General features: G+C 35.5%; 1 protein-coding gene and 1 long non-coding RNA gene across 2 annotated transcripts; both read right to left on the bottom strand.

Annotated features, from left to right (window-relative positions):
• Nucleotides 1-2,990: 2,990 nt before the first annotated feature.
• On the bottom strand, nucleotides 2,991-6,148 carry LOC113319292. The gene is made up of 2 exons (XR_003345303.1): nucleotides 4,756-6,148; nucleotides 2,991-3,159 (listed from the first exon to the last, which is right to left on the bottom strand). It is a non-coding gene; the product is annotated as an uncharacterized LOC113319292 (long non-coding RNA).
• A 10,847-nt stretch (nucleotides 6,149-16,995) lies between these two features.
• LOC113318990 (protein YLS3-like) lies at nucleotides 16,996-18,458 on the bottom strand. Its single transcript, XM_026567295.1, has 3 exons — nucleotides 17,897-18,458; nucleotides 17,661-17,771; nucleotides 16,996-17,374 (listed from the first exon to the last, which is right to left on the bottom strand). The coding sequence occupies exons 1-3, from the start codon at nucleotides 18,225-18,227 to the stop codon at nucleotides 17,244-17,246; spliced, it is 573 nt and encodes a 190-aa protein (XP_026423080.1). The 5' UTR covers nucleotides 18,228-18,458; the 3' UTR covers nucleotides 16,996-17,243.
• Between the last annotated feature and the right edge of the window lie 5,435 nt (nucleotides 18,459-23,893).

Genomic DNA, 23,893 nt, shown 5'->3' with positions numbered 1-23,893 from the left:
CCAATTAGTTAACTAGGAAGGGTATTTTGAGGGAGGGTATTTTCACAAAAGATAACACCGTTTTATTCAAAAAGTGTTAAATCGAATGGTAAAAGACCATTCTGTAAATGAATTACAAAACTATAATCCTTTTGTGACCGAATTACAAAAAGTATGACCATTCTGTAATTGGCCCTTATCTTATTCTGGTACTGCTGGCAAAGATCTCACTTTCCGAAGCTGGCTTCCATATACTGTAGTATGCATCATATTTTCCAATTGCAATCAGATCAAGTGGGCAACAAAACACACATTGACAAAGCAATATAGCTTAACTAAGACAAAACAAAAAACTGCCATAAAATTTGGAGTGTTGAACTGGTGGAGTCTGGCTGGAGTGTTGGACTGGTGGAGTCTTTTACTTATTTTTCTTGAAATATAAGTCAGCCTCTGTATGTGAGGGTAGTTGCTCCAGTAAAGAGTAAACTGGCTGGAGTGTTGGACTGGTGGAGTCTTTTACTTATTTTTCTTGAAATATGGAGTCCTTTCTATAATAATAGTGTTAGTTGAATTAAAAATGGGCATGGAAGTTCTGTGATGAAGGCTTTAGATCATCATGTACAACTCTACCAAAGCTTAATTGGGGCCCCCAAAAATAATTGGGGGCCTCGCCAAATTTATATACACTCTACTTATTTTAAGGGTTCCAAAATGTTGTGAAAATACTATTCTATCCTTCGTTAATGATAAATCTTAAAATTCTATTCACCCTTAATCCTAAGCGTCCATTTCATTTCCATCTTTAAACAAAAAAGAACCGAGTCTCCTTTTCTCCCCTCTCCCTCTCTCTCGATTATCTTCTCTTCCATTAACGACGCAAAAAAAGATAAAAATCAGTTACAGATAAAGGATCGTCAGTCTGAGAATCTTGAAACCTAACGATTTTTATATGCACGTAGAAACTATGAAAAATCGTTAGCGTATATGAGGAGGGAGATAACGATCCAAATTCTGGTTTTTCATTTTTTTGTTTTAGATTAGAGTCGTTACCGTAATATAGAAATATATGACGATTCTTTACAAACGACCCATTTTTAAAAGTTAACCACTCTATTTAGAAAAAAAAAAAGAAAAAAAGCCTTCTCCGTCGGAAAAATTGAAAGGATCGTCAACTTACTCCAGCAATCTCCTAAAGAGTCGTCAACTTACCCCTTCTTAAAAGTTAACGATTCTAAAAAATGTTTGGCTCCAACGTTGCTCTTCATCATCTTAATCCAGCACTCTCCTCCCCCAATGTTCTACCACCCATACATGGATTATAATAACTCGAAGGAACAAGCCAATAAGGAATTGTCAGAGTAATGAAAAGGGAGGTCCCGTTTAACTAGTTTGAACGAAACCTATTAAAAAGACATCGAGTTGGCTGTGCATTTGTAGACAAATAACTTTGGAGAATCCGATACGTGCTTTAGATTATGTAGGTTTTAAATTATTGACTACCAAACTTTTGAAGCACTATTGTGTTTTGAGTTGGTATTAGATAAATGAGTCGTCATTTTGACTTAAGGGTCGTTATCTATCGGAGGGTAAAAGGCTTTTTAATCGTTGGGTTCTAAATAGATTTAGTTAACGATTCTAGATGACCCAAAAGATGGAATCGTCATTCTTTTCATACTTGATTAACGATTTTTCATAAATGCAGATTGGAGTCGTCAATGTTTTCAAACTTGATCGACGATTTCTCATAACTGAAGATTGGAGTCGTTTGTTTCTATGGGAATGCACTGCCGATTCATTATGGTCGTTAGTTTATTAGCCTCTCGACCTACCGACTCTCGCTCTGAGTAGTTCCATGTTAACCATCAATCGACCACTTGAAGCACCATTCGGACAATTTGAAGAGCAAAGGAAGTTTACCTGATTGTATTGAGCTTCGGGTTCTTCATTTTGAGTATTGGTTCCTTCATTTTGAGCAATAGAATCTTCATTTCAAATAATCCTAAAGTTTCCCCCAAAACTCACTTTTTTATCCTCTCCCAAAACACAATTTTTCATATAACAAAATTTAATCCTAAAATCTGATTAATCTAACTAAATCATTACCAATTAATTAACTTAACTTAATCACTATTTAACATTAATGATTAGGGATAGTTTAGCCATTTAAAAAAATGGGGATAAAGAATAACTCCAAATTACTATTTCATGACCTATTTTGTCCTGTAGCTAGGGACCCAATTATTTTTCGGGCCCCAATTAAACCTTGAACTCTACTCATTTATGGGTATATATCCAAATTCCCTACGATGCCCAGTGGGTATTTACTACAAAAGGACCTACAGATGGCATCAGATGATTATGACATGCTTCATTTAATTTTGAACCCCATTATACCTTGTGCATAACAAAAATGATAGTAATTGTACAGAGTTACAGAGTAGAAATTAGAATAAGTATATAGGCCACCTAGATGCACTACCTTTCCCCTCAATTTCATTATGACATTCTTTTCTACTCAGCAAAGATTAGGACAACTCATGCCCTATATTTGTTGTTGTCCTGTGACCCCCTTGTACAATGCGTGTTTAAAAATCCACTTACAACACAAATGCTCAACTAGGTAAATTTAGTTATCAGTTGTGTGATTACGTCTTTTTCATCGGCGATTTGAAACCACTTCTCGTATGGTTTCGGCAGAAAAATTAGAAAAAAATTGATTAGTAGGTCCGTTTAGACCTGGTTTAGTGATTCTCTATCTTTTTTTTCTTCTGGTTGAGTCCACACCGTGGTCCTTCTAACTTGTACCATATAGCGACATGTTCTACATGCTGTGTATAAATGAGTTGCCGGTGGGGAAAACTTAACAAGGCTACTGCAGGAGTTATCAGCTATCTAATTGAGTGATTCAATTTCTTCTTTCCTCTACTTCCACTAAAAACTATTCTTAGAAATGCAATCAGCGATTTGACTTCGCTTGCCTTTGATAAACAACTATTTAAAGACCCAAAATAGAGCTAAATAAGGTTCTGCATTCTTTAAAAGACTCGAAGTCCTCCCATGTGTATAAGTCATAGATTTACATGGAAGGTCCATTCCACAGCTTTGCGCAAAAAAATAGAACTTCAGTTTGTTTAGAATCCCTGGTCCTTGTTGAGCCTTCCAGTTTTGCTAAGTGATCTCCTGCGCAAATTTGTAAAATTAGACCATGCCTGTAACATTAGCATTTAAGGAAGTATGAAACATCTGCATTAAGTTTGAGGCAGCTATGTGGAGGTGGAATCCAAATGATATGACTATGAGTGTTATTTCTATCACAGCAAAATGATTGCTGCTGAGAACCTGCGGTATTAACATGAAAAATGGCCAGTGTACCTACTGAATAACCATGCATGTTATAAGAGATTGATAGTGATGAGGAGATTGCTAATGAGTACAATTGGCTTCGAACCATACAGTATTTGCATAGAGACAATGAGTTCATACAGGAACAAGAGTTTCTACTGCTTCATCACAGAGAGGACATTTTAGGTACTTTACAAGGGAATATCTTCCTAAAATTGCTCCAATAGTAGAAAATAGAAATATTATGACAATAGTTCAATAGAATTAGAAGAATTGTGTGACGCAGTTTTGCCCTACTTAAGAAATATGACTACAGCTGCTATGTTGAGAAACAAAAGCTAGCATAAACAAAAATAAAGGATACCACACAAAAATGGAAACATAACTCAAACACATTTGACCTTTACATAATTCCAGGACTTTTTTGGAGAAACTAGTATAAGCAGTATTTTTGGAAGAAACAAATGCAACAGCTAGTTTGCAGATAATGTCAATGTTCGAGTTACCAATCTTCATGTATCTCCTTCAGAATAACATGATACCATTCTTAAGATGAACAAGAGAAAAAATATATACTGATGCCATTGTTGTCAGACTCGATGACATATCCAGTTAAGAAGAAAATGCAAATTAGAATCTAACTGACCCAGCGTTCAACAGTACAAGATTAATACAACTGATGATGCAGGCAGGATTGGTGTGGATACCTACAATTCTAAGGAAAGCCATCAATTAGTCAGAAGCTGAAAAAATTGCCACTGCCAACAGAATTATGGCCCTGCACTCCTGTAGTAGTACTATGCAAGTTACCCCAAAATGGAGCTTTTCAATGCAGTTGTAAAAGTAGCATTGTTTGAAGAAAACCAATTAGCTTGGTTGTAGTTAACGACGGAGTTGAAATGTAAAGCATGATTGCTATCAAAGATAATTCTGCCTACTTGATACTATTGTTCTTATAAAATTTACTGACAAATGGTGACAAACTTTAGTGTTGTTTCCTATTCAGACTTGCATATATATGATATGAAGGTAATTGCACCTTAACATAATATGAGGAAGTTCAAATTTGGATTCCTAAACTATCTATTGATTATGCTAAGAAGTAAGAACAAAATAGACTCCCTCGTACTGCTGGCAAATATCTCACTTTCCACAATCTGGCTTCCATATACTTATTTGACTCTAATGTATAATAAAGAAACATGTTACTGTAGCATGCATCATATTTTCCAATTCAATTAGATCAAGTAGGCAACAAAACGCACATCAATAAAGCAATATAGCTTATTTAAGACAAAATAAAAAACTGCCATAACGTTTGGACTGATGACATACATGATACCCACCAAAATAATGTCAAAATGATTATGCAATCTCAAGTTAAACCCGTGTAGGTATAGCTAATATCATTTTTAAAAGTTCAGCAAAGATTACCAGTTGATAAATGTATCCAGGGATCTCATCTTGCTAGCTAGATTGTCGACAGACCACCGTTTTCTGTCTCCTCAATTTCAGCTAACTCGAACTTTTTTACATTTTCTTCCCCTAATTCTTTCAGCGAAACTAAGGTGATCTGATGAGGATATATTCGATCAAAAGATTCAGATTTCACAAGCTCTTTCGAGGTTGAAGATACGGGGTCATAAATATCGAGAGAGTGATAATTGTAACATAAAACACTGCCTCTCTCGGTAAAGGCTAATGGTTCCCTTTCGAGAAGACTAAACTCTTTACTCCAACCCAATGTCTCGTTTTCCACCTGCTCTTTCATGTCAGGGATATCGTTCTTCTTTTGAAGTAGCCATATGTCCAGACATCTGTCTTTACTGATTTCGCCGTCGTCATCGTCGTCATCATGTCCCGTAACATAATATAAAACCCCGTCCAACAGCCCTATAGTACCGAAAGGCATCACTCCAAGACATGGCGAAGGAGGTGGTGAAAGAGGTTCACGAAACTTCTCCTCAGTCAAATCGAAAGTTAACACCCTTCCTCCTTCTTTGTCCACCCAATGCAGCGCTCCATTTCCAAACACACCACGATGAGCACTGAATTTGCAAATTTTATAATCCAACCTCCCAACAATTCTCCACCCCTTGCCACTGCCAAGAGTGTACACCCCGACCTTTATAAAACTAGTATCTCTCCTTAGCTTATACAGTTCAACAACCTTATACTCATCAGCTAAAGAATCGTACCAAATCTGCTCCCAAAATGAATATATTGATTAACACAAACACACCCATAGCAAAGATTATTATACTGATCATCACTAGTTTTTGGAAGCATAACATATTCTCTTGTCACGGGGTTACAAATACAAGACGTATGATCTCGCTAATTATAAAGATAGATCAAACCATCAACCGAACCAAGAACGGAATAATCAAAATGAAGAAATTGAGGGTTTATGTTGATCCTTCTAATACAATTGATAGGTGTCTCTTTATTATTCTCATCATACTCAAAATAGTGAAATTGTTTATCACCTCTAACAAAGAAACTTAACTTACCAGAATCAGTGGAGTGATTAAGATGAGATAAATACATCTGATAAAATGATGGATGATGAGAAATCAGATCCCTCCAAGGTCTGCAAACCAATTTGCAGTTTAGAATTGAATCAGCTGGAAGGCGAGCTATAATGTCGAGTAAAATCTCTATGGGTAGATGGTTGAAATTCCCCATTGAAGAAAGGGATTTGCAGAAGAAATCTAAAATTCTAGGGTTTGGAACAGATTTTGGCTCTCGAGAAAGTACAGTGGGAGGTTTTGGGTTAGGAACCAATTTCCGAGGTAAGAGACGGTGCCGGTAAGAGATGTGTCTGTTTTTCGTGAATGGACACCCTTGTTACTTTTTAGCCCGTTTGGCTTTTTTACCAAGTCCTTGTTAGCCCGTTAGGAAAAGACCTAAAAAGAAAAGAAAAAATAGAAGTTAATTCGAGAAATTACGAAAGTGATCTGGTGGTTTTCATGCTCTCGTCGGGTTCGAATCTTTGTAATAGTCTTAAATCTAAAAATTTAGAAGTAGTCTAGGATCGCTGTTCTATTTAATATAAAAAAAATTTGGAAATTGCAAAATGGTTTCTACGAGTGAACTGGTTAATTTTTGTGAAGTAAATTGTTTTTGTTCGTGGAAATTGTAGAGAATGATGTGTGGAACACTGTAAAGAGTTTCTTTAACTCTAGACACTTGCTTAAGGAAATGAATCACACTGCAATCTATAACTTTTGCACTTCCCTATCTCTTATTCCCAAGGTCCAAAATCCAGCTACCCTAGAAGATTTTAGGCTAATTTCGCTATGCAATACTAGTTATAAGATTATCTCCAAAATTCTCGTTAATAGAATGAAACCATTGCTCTGTAAATTGGCTAGTCCATATCAATCTGCATATGTTCCAAATAGAAATATTGAGAACAATAATATTATAGTGCATGAACTGGTACATTCTATGAAAAAGAAAAATGATAGATTAGGTATCATGGGATTAAAACTCGACATGTCGAAGGCATTCGACGGAGTTGAGTTGACCTTTCTTATGAATTTTCTTAAGAGATTTGGTTTCGCTAATCAATAGTGTGAACTGATCCACCAACGTATTAGCACAACCATTATTTCTGTTATGCTTAACGTCTCTCATTTTCGATACTTTAAACCTACAAGAGGTTTACGATAAGGAGACCCACTGTCTCCATATACTTATTTATTTTTTGCATGGAATCTTTTTCGAGATATCTGGTTAATGTTGAAGCTAATCATCTAATCCATGAAATCAAGGTTACGAGAGAAGCTCCTAACATTAATCACCTTCGTTTTACCGACGATTTTCTTATTTTTACAAAGTCTTCTCATACCGAGGCTGATAACCTCATGGCTCTGATTAAATACTTTAATCAAATCTCGGGAGAAGTGATTAATTTTCAAAATTCGTCTTGTTTCTTTATTAAGAATATTCATCCTGATCAATGTGTGTCTCTAATAAAATCACTTAATGTAAAAAAAGTGGACCTCAATGACAAATACTTAGGTATTCCACTTTTCCATGGAAGGTATAGAGTTGAGACTTCTGCTCCTCTGGTTGATTAGTTTGAAAATAGATTATCCAAATGGAAAGGAATTCACATTAATCAGACAGATCCATTTTAGTTAATCATGTTCTTAATTTCACTCCTACTTATATTACAAACTCTTTTTTACTCCCTGATACCACCATCCAGAAAATGGAGAAGACTCAAAGAAACCTCTGGTGGGGGTAAGAGTTCGCATGGAGGTATGTATTTAAGAGGATGGAAAAGAGTCTGTATTCATAAATCTCAGGGAGGTATGGGGTTTCACAAACTTAAATATATACGAATGTTGCTCTTTTTACCAAAACTTCTTGGAACCTCATTCATTCATCTAATGTATGGGCAATTATTTTAAAGTGTAAATACTTTAGTATTTGTCATCCTCTCCATTTATTAAAAGAAAAAACTAGTCAACCATCTTGGGTTTGGACCTATATATGCACTGGTCTAGATGTTATTAAAAAACACCCCATTTGGGAAGTTAGAAGTGGTCAACAAATCAACGCTTTTAATGATTCCTGGATTTGTAATGCTTCTTCTCCATTACGTATAGCTTATCCTAAACCGAACTACTCTGTAGCTCAATTCATCAATCAAAACACACATAGTTGGAATGTTAATCTGGTTCAGTATTTTTTACTATTGATAATTGTCAGAAAATTATGAGAGCTAGGATTACCTTGACAGGTCAAGATAGATTAATCTTGCCATATACTAGGAATGGTACTCTCACTGTCAAATCAGGATATAAGCCTATTACTGATTTTCCAAATGTTGCATATCATATTAGTAACTCTGCATCTCTTTATAAAAAACTGTGGAGCTCTCCAGTCTTGCATAAGGTTCATATTTTCACTTGGAAATGTTTGGAGGATATTCTTCCATCTAAATGTAGGCTAGAATTTTATCATCCTAACCAGAATACCTACTACAGTATGTGTAATGACACCCAGCATGAAACAGTTGAACACATCATTCTTCATTATTTTAGTTTTGATAGGTGTGTTTGGGCTTCAGTTAATCATGGCAACTTAGTCCTGTCTGACTCAGGGACAAACATATCAATAACTGATTGGATTAGGAAATGGTTATCTAGTAATTATAGTTCAGAGCAAATATGTTACATTCATACAGCTGCTTGGTGTATCTGGAGATAAAGATGTTGCAATGTTTTTCAAAAAAAAAACAAGTGAACCACATCAGTATATCAAGACTTGCCTGTAAAGTTGAAAATGAAACTCTGGGTGCTCTTCTAACTCAGGATTTAAATAGTCAACAAATGCATGTTGCCCAGACAGGTGGAATGTATGATGTTACAGAAGTAATTCATGTAGATTCAATGGTTGTACATGTTGATGCCTCAATTAGTTTAAATACTTACACTGATGGTGTTGGCACAATCTTATCAGACTCAGGGGGACTACGATGGATGTAAAACAATCTCATGCCTAGCAAGTGATGCAGAGAAAGCTGAAAGCATGGCAGTGATGGAAGCTTTCAAATGTCTAAAGATGTTAAACTTATCCGGGATCTTCATCAGAGGGAATGCAAAGAATGTTGTCTCATACTTAAATAAAAATTCTACCAGATTAGCTGGTCTAGTTCCTTTATTTTAGATGACTGCTTATTTCTCATGACTCCTTCTCGTTATGGAAACTTGTTTATGTTAGAGAGATCTTAATGGTTTGGTAGACGAAGATGCTAAATATAATAGGAAGAATGTTGTAATAGCTAGGTGAATGGGGAAGCACACCTCCACATTTCATCTTTTAAACTATGTTTCTTCTTTATTATATTAATATAACTATCTTTCCTATTAACAAAAAAAATGTTTTTGTTTGTGATTTCTAGAATTGACTTCTTCTTCTGGCGTCTAAATATCTTACCCTTAAATCAAACTCTGTAAAACGAACTAAATACCTAGGTTATGTTACCATGGTACCAACTTTTACATAGTTAAGGTTGTGTAGAACTTTTATGCTTTGAAAATGCAGAACATCTAGTCCACGTGTAATAAATTCTAACAAGACAGGTTTCCTTGATCGATAAGGAATTTGGTACCAACGAGTTTCCATCTCAATAGATTATAAGTATCATCACATGACTTAATGATTTTGGTTTTGTATTAATGTGAAATCGACGACAAAGTTACGCAGTTAATAATACTTCTACAAAGTGATACTAATTATTTCACCATGATAAAATGATGAGTATAAAGTAAAGAATCCATAGTCTGTTTATCAATTCGTTTTTCTTGGATGCATAAGTTACACTTTGAGATTTGTACCCACTTATGGTGGGCAGGCCGTTTTTGACATTTTGACGACCATTGGCGAAGAATGTTAGGAGTACCTTTACGATATAAATTTTTTATGCACATATAAATTATTCCCTCCGTCCCATAAAAATGAACCTTTTTCTTTTCGTAATTTTGCCTATTTATAAGAGACAAGCGGAGGAAGTAAATGCTTTTTTGATTTTCTCTTTTTAAAACTACGTGCATCTCTGGGTGAAAATTGAATCAATCGAGTTGATAAAATTTGACATCCGATAATCTAAATTTGACATTTTGAGGACCGTTGGTGAAGAATGTTTGGAGTACCTTTACGATATAAATTTTTATGCACATATAAATTATTTCCCCCGTCCTATAAAAATGAATCTCTTTTTTTTCATAATTGTTCCTATTTATAGAAGACAAACAGAGGAAGTAAATGCTTTTTTGAGTGTCTCTTTGTAAAACTACGTGCATCCGTGAGTGAAAATTGAATCAATAGTTGATAAAATTTAACCAAATAATATAATTACTATTATTTTCTTTGTAATTTTGTAAACAAAGAAACTTATAAAAATAATTGCACTGGAGCACTAATATAATTACTTAAAATTCATTCTGGCGACACTCCTATTATGTCTTTTTCTGGAAACTCATCAGTCAGTTTTGGAAAATCCATTATGTCATTTATTAATTGGATATTATAAATTTTATTTAAATTTAAGAAATCAGGGCGTTGTTTTGGTCAGTAAGAATCAAAGTATTGATCCAAGCAGGCCAATTATTAAACCAATCTACTGAAACTGCTTGAGTTCTTGCAAATTTAACCAATAAGTCAGCTAGATTATTTGCATCTCTATGAACATAACTACATTTCCGATGATCAAAATCTGACAAGATAAATAATAACCATTTCACAGATGTTGGATGTCCATATGGATAGCTTTCACCAAGTTCATGTAGTCTCCTTCTAAACGGATGTTACTAACTCGTCTTTACTTAGCTCATAAAGTTGTTTCTAAAGATCCTAATGCCACTGCTTGTTCTGCATCTACTGCATTTGTTATGATGGTTGCGCTCCATTGCATTCTCCTACAGAATTTCTAGAGATTAGTTAAATTTCAGAAGATATTAAGTTGTCAATGAAAGAAGCATCAATTTTTTTCCCTCATCAACTAAAGGAGGATGCCAAATATGTCTTTCTTGATGCGCTGTTATTGCTCCACTACCAGCATTAGATAAAGAAATTTTCCAATCCTCAAGATGATTAATAATATTATCAGATATTTTAATTATATTAATCTTTATATTATCACAATTCTTAGAGCATTTTTCCTTCTAAAATTACCACGTTATGAAACGGGTATATTCAAAAATTTTAAGATCAACCTACACACTAGTATTACCTGTATTGAGAATGGTACTTAACCCATCATGAACATTATAATTACTAATGGACTGATACAAACTAGATATACTATTGGCTACATGACATTCAATAAAAACATGTTGAACAAATTCAATTTCATTATCACATAGAGAACATGAAGTGCTTTTGTGTCTAGTTATTCTAGATAATTTCTCTTTAGTAGGGAGACAAGAGTGAGGACGCTTCCACATAAAATGTTAAATTCTAGATGGAAGTTTTATCTTCCAGGAGGATTTCCAGTTCATACTCAAATTATTTCTAGTGGGACAAAGAGCTAAGGACTCATCCAAGATAATTATATAAGCAGTTTTAACTCTGAAATAACCATTATGAGCAGGGGACCATCTAAAATTATCACAACCTATGAAAGGAATCCTAATTCTGGTTATCTCATTGATAATATCCACATCAAAAAGAGTATTGAGACTGTCTAGTTTCCAAGGTATCACTATCTATAAGTTGACTAAATGTTGCATACTAGCGGAATAGTTTGCAGAATCTGGAAGTTTATTTCTATTTGGTATCCTATTATCCTTCCAGATGGATATATGTTTTCCATCTCCTATTTCCCAAACATAATGCCTTTTAACAATATCAAGTCCCTGACAGATGCCTTTCCAGACCCACGAACCCTGTGAAAAAACAACACCATTAAGTGGATTAGTATCACTAAAATACTTGGAACTCAAATCTTTTACCCAGAACTCATCCTACTGACTAAGCATTCTGCGAGCTAATTTAGTGAGAAGTGCTAGATTCAAGATATCTGTCCTTCTAATATTCAGGCCTCCTAGAGCTTTAGGATGAGCAACAACCAACCATCTTTTCCAATAAATACCACCTCATTTTTCATCTTTTCCCCACTGAAATTGCATTTGAATTGAGCCTATCTTAACATCGATCTTGTTAGGCATAAGAAATACATCAAGATGATGATTAGCCACATTCCATAAAATATATTTTATGAGAACAATTCTACCAGGTGGAGCAACAAACTTACCTTTACAAGTGGCCAAACTAACCTTATAATTATCAATCAAGTGAGAAAAAAATTGGGACTTATCCCTTTACAGAAAGATTGGCACACCAAGATATTTCTCTTGTAATGCCATTCTCTTAATTTGTAGGATACTAGATATGGTACTCTTAGTATAACATGGGACCCTAGGGCTAAAAGAAACAACACATTTGTCAAAATTGGCACCTTAACCAGAAAATTTACTAAATTGGTCAATAATAATAGAGGTTAAGTGATTAGCGTCTCTAATTCTAGCTTTTATGAAGACTATATAATTTTTTTTTATTTTATAGATCGTTAAATAGGATCCTGAACTTCATGATAATCACACAATCAATATCCAAGGATGGTTTATGAGAAATACCTTACAGCGTTAATCAGTAGTCCGTTATCGATCGATTAGTGGTAGCCGTAATACCTTATGGAGATCATGGTTTCTCCTTCTTGACCTCAAACGTTACGAATAGTAAAATTATCGAACCCAATAGTGATGGATATTGTTTTCCCTTTATAGGTAGAAGGAGGACCAGGTTTCTAGGGTTTAATACTGGCATTAAATCTCGACCGTCCATCAAAGAAGAGATATTAGGAACAATAATTCCATAAAAAAAACCTTATATAAGTATAGCAATAACCTAGATTATCAAAGATTATCACATGGGCCCAAGAAAATATTTCTAGTCATGCAAAATATTCTTAGACACTAAACAACCATCTCTATTATCTAGTAAGTGATCTGAAAATCCATTATGTCTAAATTTGTCTAATTTTGACACAAGACAACAAATAAGTGACCAAAGAATTGAATAACAAGTGCCATATTACTTTACAGCACAGTACAACGGGGGATACACTATTTGGGTTTCTACTTTATAAAAATGTGAACCGATTGGACTGACGGAAAGATGCGGATTAGAGATTTCCGCGTCCAATCCGTCAAAGTTGCGGATTTGAAAAATCCAACCGTGTCCGGCCCAATCACCTGCGAATTTGACATTCCGCGGATTAGCGGGTGATACTGACCGGATGTGGATTAACCACGGATTTAGTTAAAAAAAAAATGACTTGTTCTCATCCAGATACTGTTGGATTTACTCTGTTGTGAGGTTGTCGGGTTAATAGGCTGCTGCCGTTATTGGTCGCATCAGAATTACAGGCTATAAAAAAATATCTCAAGCAATTAGTGGTTCTAGTATCACCAACCAGTTCGGAAAACACTTACTGTGAACCCAATTTTCAAATTCATGTAGACCATCTAAAATGTTTTACCTAATAGAATTGTTGATCACACCAACGATCGAAAATGCATGAACTTTATCAAACTTTCAAACATACTACGTTCTTTTCCAAACATACCGTATTCATGGAAATGTAAAGAACTCTGAACTCTGTGTTTCTCATCACAGGCACCAAATCGATGTTACCCAAGTGATTATACTCAGTAGGGTTTAATTTTAGGCCTTCAGAAATGTCGCTTGATGAGGAGCAATACATTGTACATTGTTAATGAAACCCCAAGGATAATAATTTGATAGACAAAGAGTAAAAAGAGATTCAAGATCCATAATAATGAAAATAGAATTTTATTACTAAATAAAACGAATTACATATAGTGCAAGCTAAGGGTATTAGTACTGTTTCTATGTTGCCTAATGTCACCGAAAAAGTAACTGAAAGTTATTGGAAGCAGATGGCGATAAACACTTGCCACTGGTAAAACAAGCCAGAGTGCGCATAGGTAAAATCCATGATACTATAAAATCTTACTGCTTATGGTGCGGATAAATCCGCGGATTTCAAAATCAAACCGCAACCAAACCGTTAAAAGTGCGGATTTGAGAATCCTACCCGTGTCCGGTCCATAGAACTTGCGGATTGGGTTTCACCCGCAATTTTACGGGCGGATACGGATAAAATCTGCGGTTTCGGACTTTTTGCTCACCCTAACTGAGAACACATAGAAACTGTTTATCGAAAACCCAACCAAAACCCAATAACCAAACACATAGACTCTCTTGGGCTTACTAGTGATGTTTAGTTTTAGCCCACAACCAAAATCCAATAACGAATTTCGGCTCTCAAAAGTCAAAAAAAAAACTTGCTTGTTGTCTCCCGATCGATCATTTTTTGGATCGTCGATGAAGGTAATAGAAATGAGTTTGATTCTAGTTTTAGATTTATTATAAGGATTTAATTAGGGTGAATTGGTAGTATTAATATTTAATAAAGGATAAATTCGTAGTTTCGGCAAATTTATACATCCCGTATCCTTCTCTATTAGCCAGATGAAGAAATCTATATGTCTCGAATAATATGGATAGACCTCAAACTAAGAAAGTACTTTATGGTACAACAGGGGATACTCAAAAACAAATTCAAAAAATTGAATAACATATGCCATATTATTACAGTAGGTCGATGTCACTATAGTAGAGCGGTAAAGTCATTAATGGATAATACCAACGATCTGAGTTCGAAACTCGCTAATATAAAAAAAGATTACCGATCATTGCCAATTAGAAAAAAAATTCCTTACGTTACCACGACTTTACGGTACTTGGGTTTCTACTTCGTAAGAATGTGAACCGATTAGACTGAAAACACATAAAATCTAAGAACCCTGATTTTGGGCATACTGAAATCTTATTAGGCATATTGCATAAAGACAAAAAAAGGTTGTGAAATAGCAAAATCAGATTACCCCTTAACCCAAATTTTTTTTAATGGCAAATCTTCCCTTTACGTATTAGTGTTAGTAATACTGATTAGTGATTAAATATTTTATTTAGTGATTAAGATAATTTTCAGAATTATAAGGTTGTTTAGATGATTTTTTGGATCATGGTTCGGCGAAACAGGTTGAGGTTCGGCTCACATCTATGAGCCGAATCTACCAATTGATGAACGGTTCGGCTCACTGAATCTGTTTACTGCATGCGCCGAACCTATAATTTTCAATTCCAACCCTTTTGCTAGACACTAGTTCGACTTATATGAAAGTTTCATAGTAAGCCGAACAACATCCTAAATAGATCGAGAAAAAAATAATTACTGGTTCGGCTTATATTTCGAAAATCGTATGAGACGAACATCAATTTGTTATTTTCTGGGTTAAAATATTGTTATTGGTTCGGCACATATTGAGAATATCGTAATAGCTGAATCTCGTTTATGTGCTAGGTTCGGAACATATTATGATTATCGAATACGCCGAACCCCTATGCATCTCTATCTGTGACTAGGTTCGGCTTGAAATTTCATGCTGAACTGTTCATATACACTTACAGGAAGCTTTTGTGAAGAACAGTTCGGCTAAAAACGCAACTCAATTTTGAGCCGAACCCAAGATTGTAATCGTCATTTAATCGATGAAAAACAGCAAATATGAGATTGGGTTTGTAAAACTTGCTTTCTTATCCTCATTTCCAGAGTTAGAGATGCAGTTAGTTCAATTTCTGGTTCAATTGGTGGTTGATTTTCAGTTTCTACACCTTCATCTTCAATTGGTTCTTCTTATTCAATTGATGGATTAGAAGACGATTTGGTTTGCTTAGTCCCTGCTTTCCTTTGTACGAGTCCTTATGTGGTTGAGTTTATCGACGATCAAATTTTTACGAATCGACAATTAATCACGATGATGAATTTTTTTTTTCGCAGGAGGGGGAAGAGTTCGGCTAGAGGAGGAGGAAGAAGAAGAGATGGTAAGGGAAACTGATTTTGATTTTTTAGAAAACTGATTTTAGATTTTTGTATTAAGGGTATATAGGTAAATGAACTACCCATAGGGTACCCCTTATATGGTCACCCAAGATGGGACTATTGTTTTGTATGTCTAGAAAGACTTAGGTATGCCCAAAATCAGGATTCAAATCTAATTCAGTGAGTTTACACCATATCTTGGGCTTACTAATGTTTTTTAGTTTTAGCCCACGACCAAAACCCAATAACGAATTTCGGCTCTTAAAAGTCAAAAATATAAAACATTCCTATCTCTCACCCCTTCAAAGCAACAGGAAGAGACACATGTACTTATGAGCAAGGAAGAGAAGGGCCTATCTCAGCAACATCTTCAGAAAACATAGAAGCATTCATACTTTTACAGGCAACGAAATGGGCAAAGGAACTGAGTGTCTCTAATTTCTGCATTGAAGGGGATTGCAAGAATCTTTTTGACTAACTAAATGGGATATCATCTCCAATCTCTTGGCAAAATCATGGAAGAGGTTAAGCAAGAAATTAGTCTTTCTTCATTTTTTTTTGGCGTTTTTTATATACCTAGACAGGCAAACAATGTGGGTGATCCATTAGCAAAAGAAGCCAACACTTTTAGCGATTTACGTAATTGGGTGAATGACCCACCACCTTGTATTGTTCAAGCTGTAGAAATAGATAAATCAAATATCAGGAAAGCTTGTGCGTTTTTAATATTCGATGGCTCTACTTAATCTTTTATATGGGTTGCTAACTCCCCTAGTTAGTTCTTCGATGGATTTCTAATTTGCAAAAAAAACAACAAAAGAAAAAACACAAATAAGGTACAACAGGGGATACAATATTTGGGTTTCTACTTCACGAAAATGTGAACCGATTGGACTAAAAACACATACAATATTTACACCATATCTTGGGTTACTAATGTCGTTTAATTTTAGCCCACAACAAAACCCAATAAAGAATTTCGGCTCTCAGAGTCAAAATAATGAGCAACTTATTCAGTGAGTTGCTTCTACTACTTTTGCACCAAAAAAAAAAAAGAAAATCTCCTTATATTACTTCGATGACAGAATCATCCATGTTCTTGCTTGTTGTCTCCCGATTGATTGAAAAAACAAACATAATATTCATCTGGAATAAATGAACAGAGCATATATGACAACATTGCACAAGCTAATTCGTATTCTCATTCGTTTTCTGATTACTGCTTGCTAAAGATAGCGACCAACATTATCACCAAAGCATAAATTCACACAATAAATCGTAGAGCGCGTGAGAAACAAACTTCTCATACGCGGAGTTCCATTACAGCATAACAGGACGCTCATAAATTCGCAAAACGCACTGTTCTTGATAGTATATATACTTAATAAATTAACACACTGTTTTAACAGACGAAAGAAGAGACAACATGATCTTAGACAACCAAGATCAATAATAGAAATCCGCACACCATTCTCGATCCCAACCAGTTATTTATTCTCAATCCACCATCGTTCCTCACTTGTGGAATTGATTCCGCAGCACTGGTGCTAGTCTTTGGAGTTTCTGTAACAGAAAATCAGAATATGGTACAAAATTAAAGTAATAGAGAATCTCAACATTCCACCAAATAATGCATCAATACGTTTTCATGGCCCCTAAAACAACAGCTTTATAAAAACACGGTCAGCCGCAGAACGATACCATATACTCCGGTTCAAAATTAGCAATTCGATTGATACTTTGTAGTTTGTTTTGCATTTTATGTTGCATAAAATTTTGAAGGGCTATAATTGCCCAAATCAACAATAATAAATATTGTGCCACAAATTACAAAAGATAGTGAAATTACCCTTGGATACTGGTGCACTGCTAGCAGTAGTTGTACCATTACCATTAGACTTGCTATCAAAATCTTGGAACATTTTCGTATCAGTTGAATTAGGAGGCAAATGTAATAGTGCTGAATTCATCATCATCATGTAAAGCCCAAATTAAAAACCACAAATAATGAGTACATATATGTGCACAACAAAATATGCTTCAAAAAAAACATTAAAATTTAAATAACTCAGGAAAGTAACTTACCAGGGCACTCAGAAATCTTAGAATTGGTTTTACAAATAGAAGGGAGCCCTAAAGCAAGAGTAGTGTTAAATTTGAGACCAAGAGAAGGATCATTCCTGTCTTTAATAAGAACACAAAGACATTTCAGGCTAGTCTTAACAACTTGTTTAAGACCATTACAACAATCTGGTGTTGGAGATTTTCCTGTACCACCAACATAAGATAAACATGTTGATATCCCAATCAATTGTGTGGCACACTCTTCTTTATCTTTTTCAACATCTGATTTCACAAAACCCACACTCAAAACCATCAAAAACATGAATTTTAACAACACTATCCCGTTTGCCATTGAAACTAATTGATGCTAGAGACAGTAGATAATAGAGGATCTAAACACTATAGAAAGATATAGAGAGAAATAGTACAGATCTAAAGAAATATATAGGGACTAGATATTAGCACAGTTACAATCTTGTTGGTGAGTTTCTTAATGAGGTGATCCTTTGCTTTTAATGGCTAGCTGTATGAAGAAATGGGGTCTCTAGCTAAGAGGAAGGGCTGTAGTATATAGTGTTCAAACGTTCTGTCCCTTTCTAACGGTTGAGAGACTACTACATATTTAAAGGAGTTAATTAAGAACCCTCTATAGGGATTAAAGGGGAAACGTGACTATATGCCATATGGTAAAAATTTGAGAATTTTGACGCAAAAGGCAGATCAAAAAATTAATTTTTTTAATGGATGCGAGACTATTTGAAGGAGTGAGTGAATGAATATGCCCACTATGGGGATGAAGGGAGGATAAATTATATCCAAAATCGGTCAATTAACCCAATAACGACAATTCCTGGATGAAAAAGACATGTAAAATTTGATACTGTTTAAATGGACGATAATGTAACAATAGCCAGGATGTGACAGTTTCTTACTACCCATTTTCAAATATTTTTTCTTGTTTTTAATTTACATCAGGATGCATCCAGTTTCATCCTTACTATTTTTTAAGTTTGAACCAGGATGAATCCATATTCATCCTTGTTATTTTTTTTTGTGTCCATTTCATCCATACTAATTTTTACTCGTCCATTAGAACCATGTTTTAAAAATATTTGGACCATTGACCCAATTTTTCCAAAGGGCTTTTCACAAAAATAGGCCCGTTTTTTTGGTGCTTTTCATTTCTAGGCCACTTTTTTTATTTATTGCTAGACTAGGCAAGTTTTGACCAAAAGTGATGGATGGAAAGTTAGCACCGTTAGGTGTAACTAAAAAGACGTAAAAGTCCTTTGTATCACTGATTTAATGTTATATCATTGATTTAACTCAGTTAAATCAACATGAAAACTGTACACGTGGGCTCGAATATGCCATGTGAGTTAAGTCAGGTTGAGTCAGAGAGCTTGTCAGCTAAGTTAGGCCAAGGCCTAACTAGTACTGCACCTTTCATTCCACCTGAATCAGCTTCATCTGTACTACCACATTAAACATCGCCACACTCATTCTTGCAGCCACTGCATTTTCTGTTCAACACCTCCATTTCATAACACTGTACACATTCTTTGCAACCTGAGCTCATTCTCACTCCCTCAAAGCCATAACTACCATTATTAGCTCAAGCCACCTCATTCACAACAACACCACTAATCCCTTCTTTTCATTGCAGTAGCTTCTTGAACCCATACTGCTCAACATTTCTTCTATCTTGCAGCTACCACTGCCATTTTGTAGCTTCATCTCTTATTCCACCTGCTGATCTTGTAATTCTCAGCTGCACTGCAATTTCATCACATTCCCAGGCAGTACAAGCATTCACAAATCCATTCATCAGTGCCAGTTAACTCCAACTGTATATGCACCCGCAACTTCAGCCGTAGCTCAGACAGCTTCTTCTTGTACCACCAGGGTAGCCAACACCACACCAAGCAATCAGCTTCACCTCGAGCCACTATCAATCCACTTGAGCACCACCAGGTTGCAATCACAACTCCTCTTGTAACAGTTTCAACCATCACTGCCACAACCAATACTTTATAACAACTTCATACTTCTCTGTAATGCATCTACTTAGCTCCATCCACTTGCAACAGTTCATACACAACCTTCTGTAGCAGCAACTCCAACTGCCTGCACTTCACTTCTTCCATCTTGTTCTCAGGTTCTAATTATTCTCAGTATACACCTGCACTGCAACTCCAGACATCTTAACGTACTGTCACAAATTCACCTCCCTTGAGTAACTTGATAACCACCAGGACTGCCACCACCATATCTTCAAATCCACCAGCTCAATCGACTGCCAGAAGCATCAACACCTCAAGAGCACTGCAAACCCATCTTCTTTTTAGCAAACCACAGCACCAAAAATATCAACCACCTTCTTGTGTACCAAACACAACACCTTACTGCTCCAATTCTACTTTTCTGCTCCTCTTCAGGCCAACCAACACTATCCCCTTTTCTTCACACTTCCCCAAACTCACCAAATACAATATGTAGATCATCTTCTTGATCTTGTTCACGAATTCCAGTAACAAAAACTATTCAACCCTCGATAAATTATAGAAGACCCAAATAACCCTAGGTCATCAATTCAGAGTTAAAATCATCTAACACCTAATATTATGCCATGGTGGGTTATTGTTACACAGATCATCTCAGCAACTTCCATTCATACACCAACTTCCATCATGACCATGGCTAGCACCGGCTCTTCTCTATAACAATAACCCACACATTTGAGCAACAGAACTCACCAAAACCAAATTGCTGGAAAATATCCCGTTTCCGTCCATTCAGAACATCACCACTATTCTCAGCTCTTGTAGCACAACACTTCAAATCTAGCCAATGCACCAACAACAACAAATAAGAACACCAATACTGCCGATACCTCTGTAGCTTCATAACCTCTCTTCCCGCAGTTCAACTTCTCCCGATAATTGGTTTAAGCCTTTCTACAAACAACCTGTGTGCAGTTTACTGGCACTTCACAGTTGAACTCCATCTTGATTTCTAAGATCATTTCTATCTCTTTCCCTGCACAATACAAGTATATCTCAAACCCATATATTCGAAGCATTCATAAATCTTCATAGTTAACTACCAAAACTTATGGCAGTAGCTTTACTTCTCTGGATGGTTTCTCTTAATCAAATCTTCGTTAAATCTTCTCATAACCCACTGTATACTCGAATCCAGTGAGAACCCAACTCATAATTCCTCACAGACTCTTCACAAACCTCTTTCATTTCCAGCATTCAACCATAAATTCAATGGCAACAATGCTTGTTTCTTCAGTGTTTTGCTTTCAAAGATAACTCTGTCCAGACTGGCACAAAACTTATATCCAAATCATTAAATAAGTCAGACCCAAACTCCTACCATTGATTATAACTCGAGTTTGTGGATTTATGCTCAAGATTCAAGCTGATTAGGGTTTCGATGATGGTAGAATTCGTATTTGCAATGGATATTTGAGCGTATTCAAATCTCCTTCTTCTTTGTAAACCCATACTCAAAACCTTCTCCAGCAACAACAACTTTTATATCAATATTCTCATCTAACAGCAAACTCAAATCACACCAATTCAAGCATAAACCAGGAATAAAAAAGACCAAACTTCCTCCTCATGAAATTCTTGTTAATTTCTCCTCTATCCATCAATCAGAACCAAACCCATGTTATATTATCCATATCAGGACCTTCAAACCCCTTTGATTTCTTCTATTCTCTCGGCATAAACAGATCCCACAGAAACAGATCAATTTTCTCTCTAATCTTCTTTAGAACCAGCTCTTTCTTCTTCTCAATGTCTATCAACTAACTCTCGAATTGATTCAGCAGTTACTGCTGCTTTTGTTTCTCTTTTTTCTTCTTCAGGTGAAGAACAATAATAGAGCAGAAGAAAGACGAGACGGGAATAGGTAGATGATAGTTTGACTGACACACACGTGTGAAGGACATTTCAGTAATCTCACCACATGTATGAGATCTCCCTATATGATATTTTGGCGAGATATTGACAAGTCAACGCGATAAATTGACCGAGATGGTTAAAGTGGATGGAATCCGTTTAACTTGCCTAGTTTTGCAAGAAATAAAAAAAGTGGCCTAAAAATGAAAGTGAGGGTCCAGATCAGGCCTACTTCTGCATATAATCCTTTTCCAAATTATATGGCAAACACCTTGATGTATGTAAGAAATATCGAGTCGGGCAAACTATTTATCGCGCAAAAATGCCCCAGAAGGTAAACCTTTTATCATCTAGGGAAGAAAACGGCACGAAATGCCTTTTTCCATATAGCTTCTTCATGCAACAAACCGTTTGTGATAAGTGTAGATTTTCTAATATTTCTTCAAGAAATCGAGTGCTTGGGTAGCCACCAACAAGTAGACTGGTTGGAGTGTTGGACTAGTGGAGTGCCCTTCAAAACAAAACTTACAGACGGAGAGTTTTAGGCGGAGCCAAAACCGACACTCTGCAGAATTAGTTGGTGAGTCATGCAGCGTCCCAGAGGCTAGCAGATTGGACCCTCTCGATATGTCATGGGTCTATCAGTTTTGGCAATGTTCAAAAACTCTCGGCTCAGAATGTTTAACTTATTGTTTTGGTTGAACTAAAAATGGGTATTGAAGTCTTGTGATGAAGACTTTGGATAATCATGTACGGCTTTACAGCCTACTCATTTATGGGTAAAATCCAAATACCATTCCTATAAGACCATGCCATGTGGGTATTTACTACAAAGATCTACAGAATACTCATTCTGAGCCCCATGATCTTAATTATAATAATGATCGCAATTGTATCGAATTATAGAGTAGAACTAGAAACAAGAAAGGGAAAACAGTAGATAGGGCAGCTAAATGCACGCAGCTAGTGAGCTAGATGCACTTCCCTAGTTGCCTTTCCCCTCGACTGCATTATGAGATTCTTTTACTATTCTTGTTGTTGTCCTATGACCCCCCAACACAACGCGAATGTTAAGATCCACTCTCAAATTTATACTCCAAGCCTTGTCATTTTACTACGATCGGTTCTGTGATTATACTTTCCAGAGACATGGTTTTCACGGTTAATTTGAAGTCACAAATCAAATAATTTAATTTAACATAGAATTTGGTATATAGAAGGAACCAAAAATAATTGTGAAAAGATTATAATCTATTTGGATACAAATTAAAAAGTTAGTTTTTGATTTTTAGAAATAAAAGAATCAAAAATCGAAATATAATTTTTGGATGACATTTAGAAGCAAAATTAGAAAAAAAAATAAAAAAATATGGGCAGCTGATTTATGAGATTGGTTTCTACTTTTTGATATCCAAATGCCCCCTAAATATCATGGTTTCCCGGAAGGTATGATTCGAGTAGAATGTAGAGCTGGGTTTTCTCAATTGGGAAATCAAGAACCTTTTATACCCTGGCTAAATTGGAGCCTGTTATGATTAATTTGGGCGTACGACTACAAGACAAAAAATAATAATTTGAAGTAAAATGGATAACCCCTTATCCAATTATTTTGCTAAATGGTAAAACTACTCCTGATTGATTGGTGCTAATTTGGAAGATTAAATGATGTTTAATCAAGTTAACCCCGAAATCAACTACCATTAATTCATCATCAAAAACTTGAAAAACTTCAAAAAATAAATAAATCAAAACTCGATCCAAAATCGGTTGATGTTAGTGCAGTTGTAAACCGATTCTGAGTTGAGTTTTTTCAAATGATGAAGTAAACCCAGAATCGGATTTTTTTAAAACCAAATTAAACCGATTGTTGGAATCGGTGTTTATATATGCCCACATAATCCAATTATACCCTACTTTCAGAAACAAAATATTTGTTACATAGTTTAGGAAATTAGCGCATTACATATGTAGGATTCAGTATAGGTATTCTAGAATTTGACACATCAAATGTTCGTCAATGAACCTCCGAGCACGTCGGTACAACGTCGTATATTCTTCGTGGTGAATGAATTTAGTTTCCCCATTACGAATTCTCCATAGC

Source organism: Papaver somniferum, chromosome 10 (genome assembly GCF_003573695.1).
Source record: "Papaver somniferum cultivar HN1 chromosome 10, ASM357369v1, whole genome shotgun sequence".
In the NCBI taxonomy this organism is placed as follows: domain Eukaryota; kingdom Viridiplantae; phylum Streptophyta; class Magnoliopsida; order Ranunculales; family Papaveraceae; genus Papaver; species Papaver somniferum.
Note: the sequence above shows the minus strand (reverse complement) of the source record. Positions and strands in the feature narration are given on the sequence as shown.

Coding starts and splice junctions, on each gene's coding strand:
- LOC113318990 (XM_026567295.1), bottom strand. CDS start 18,227: ATGGCAAACGGGATAGTGTTGTTAAAATTCATGTTTTTGATGGTTTTG. Junction 17,772..17,896: donor TAAGATTTCTGAGTGCCCTG/GTAAGTTACTTT, acceptor TGATGAATTCAG/CACTATTACATTTGCCTCCT. Junction 17,375..17,660: donor CAGTGCACCAGTATCCAAGG/GTAATTTCACTA, acceptor TTTCTGTTACAG/AAACTCCAAAGACTAGCACC.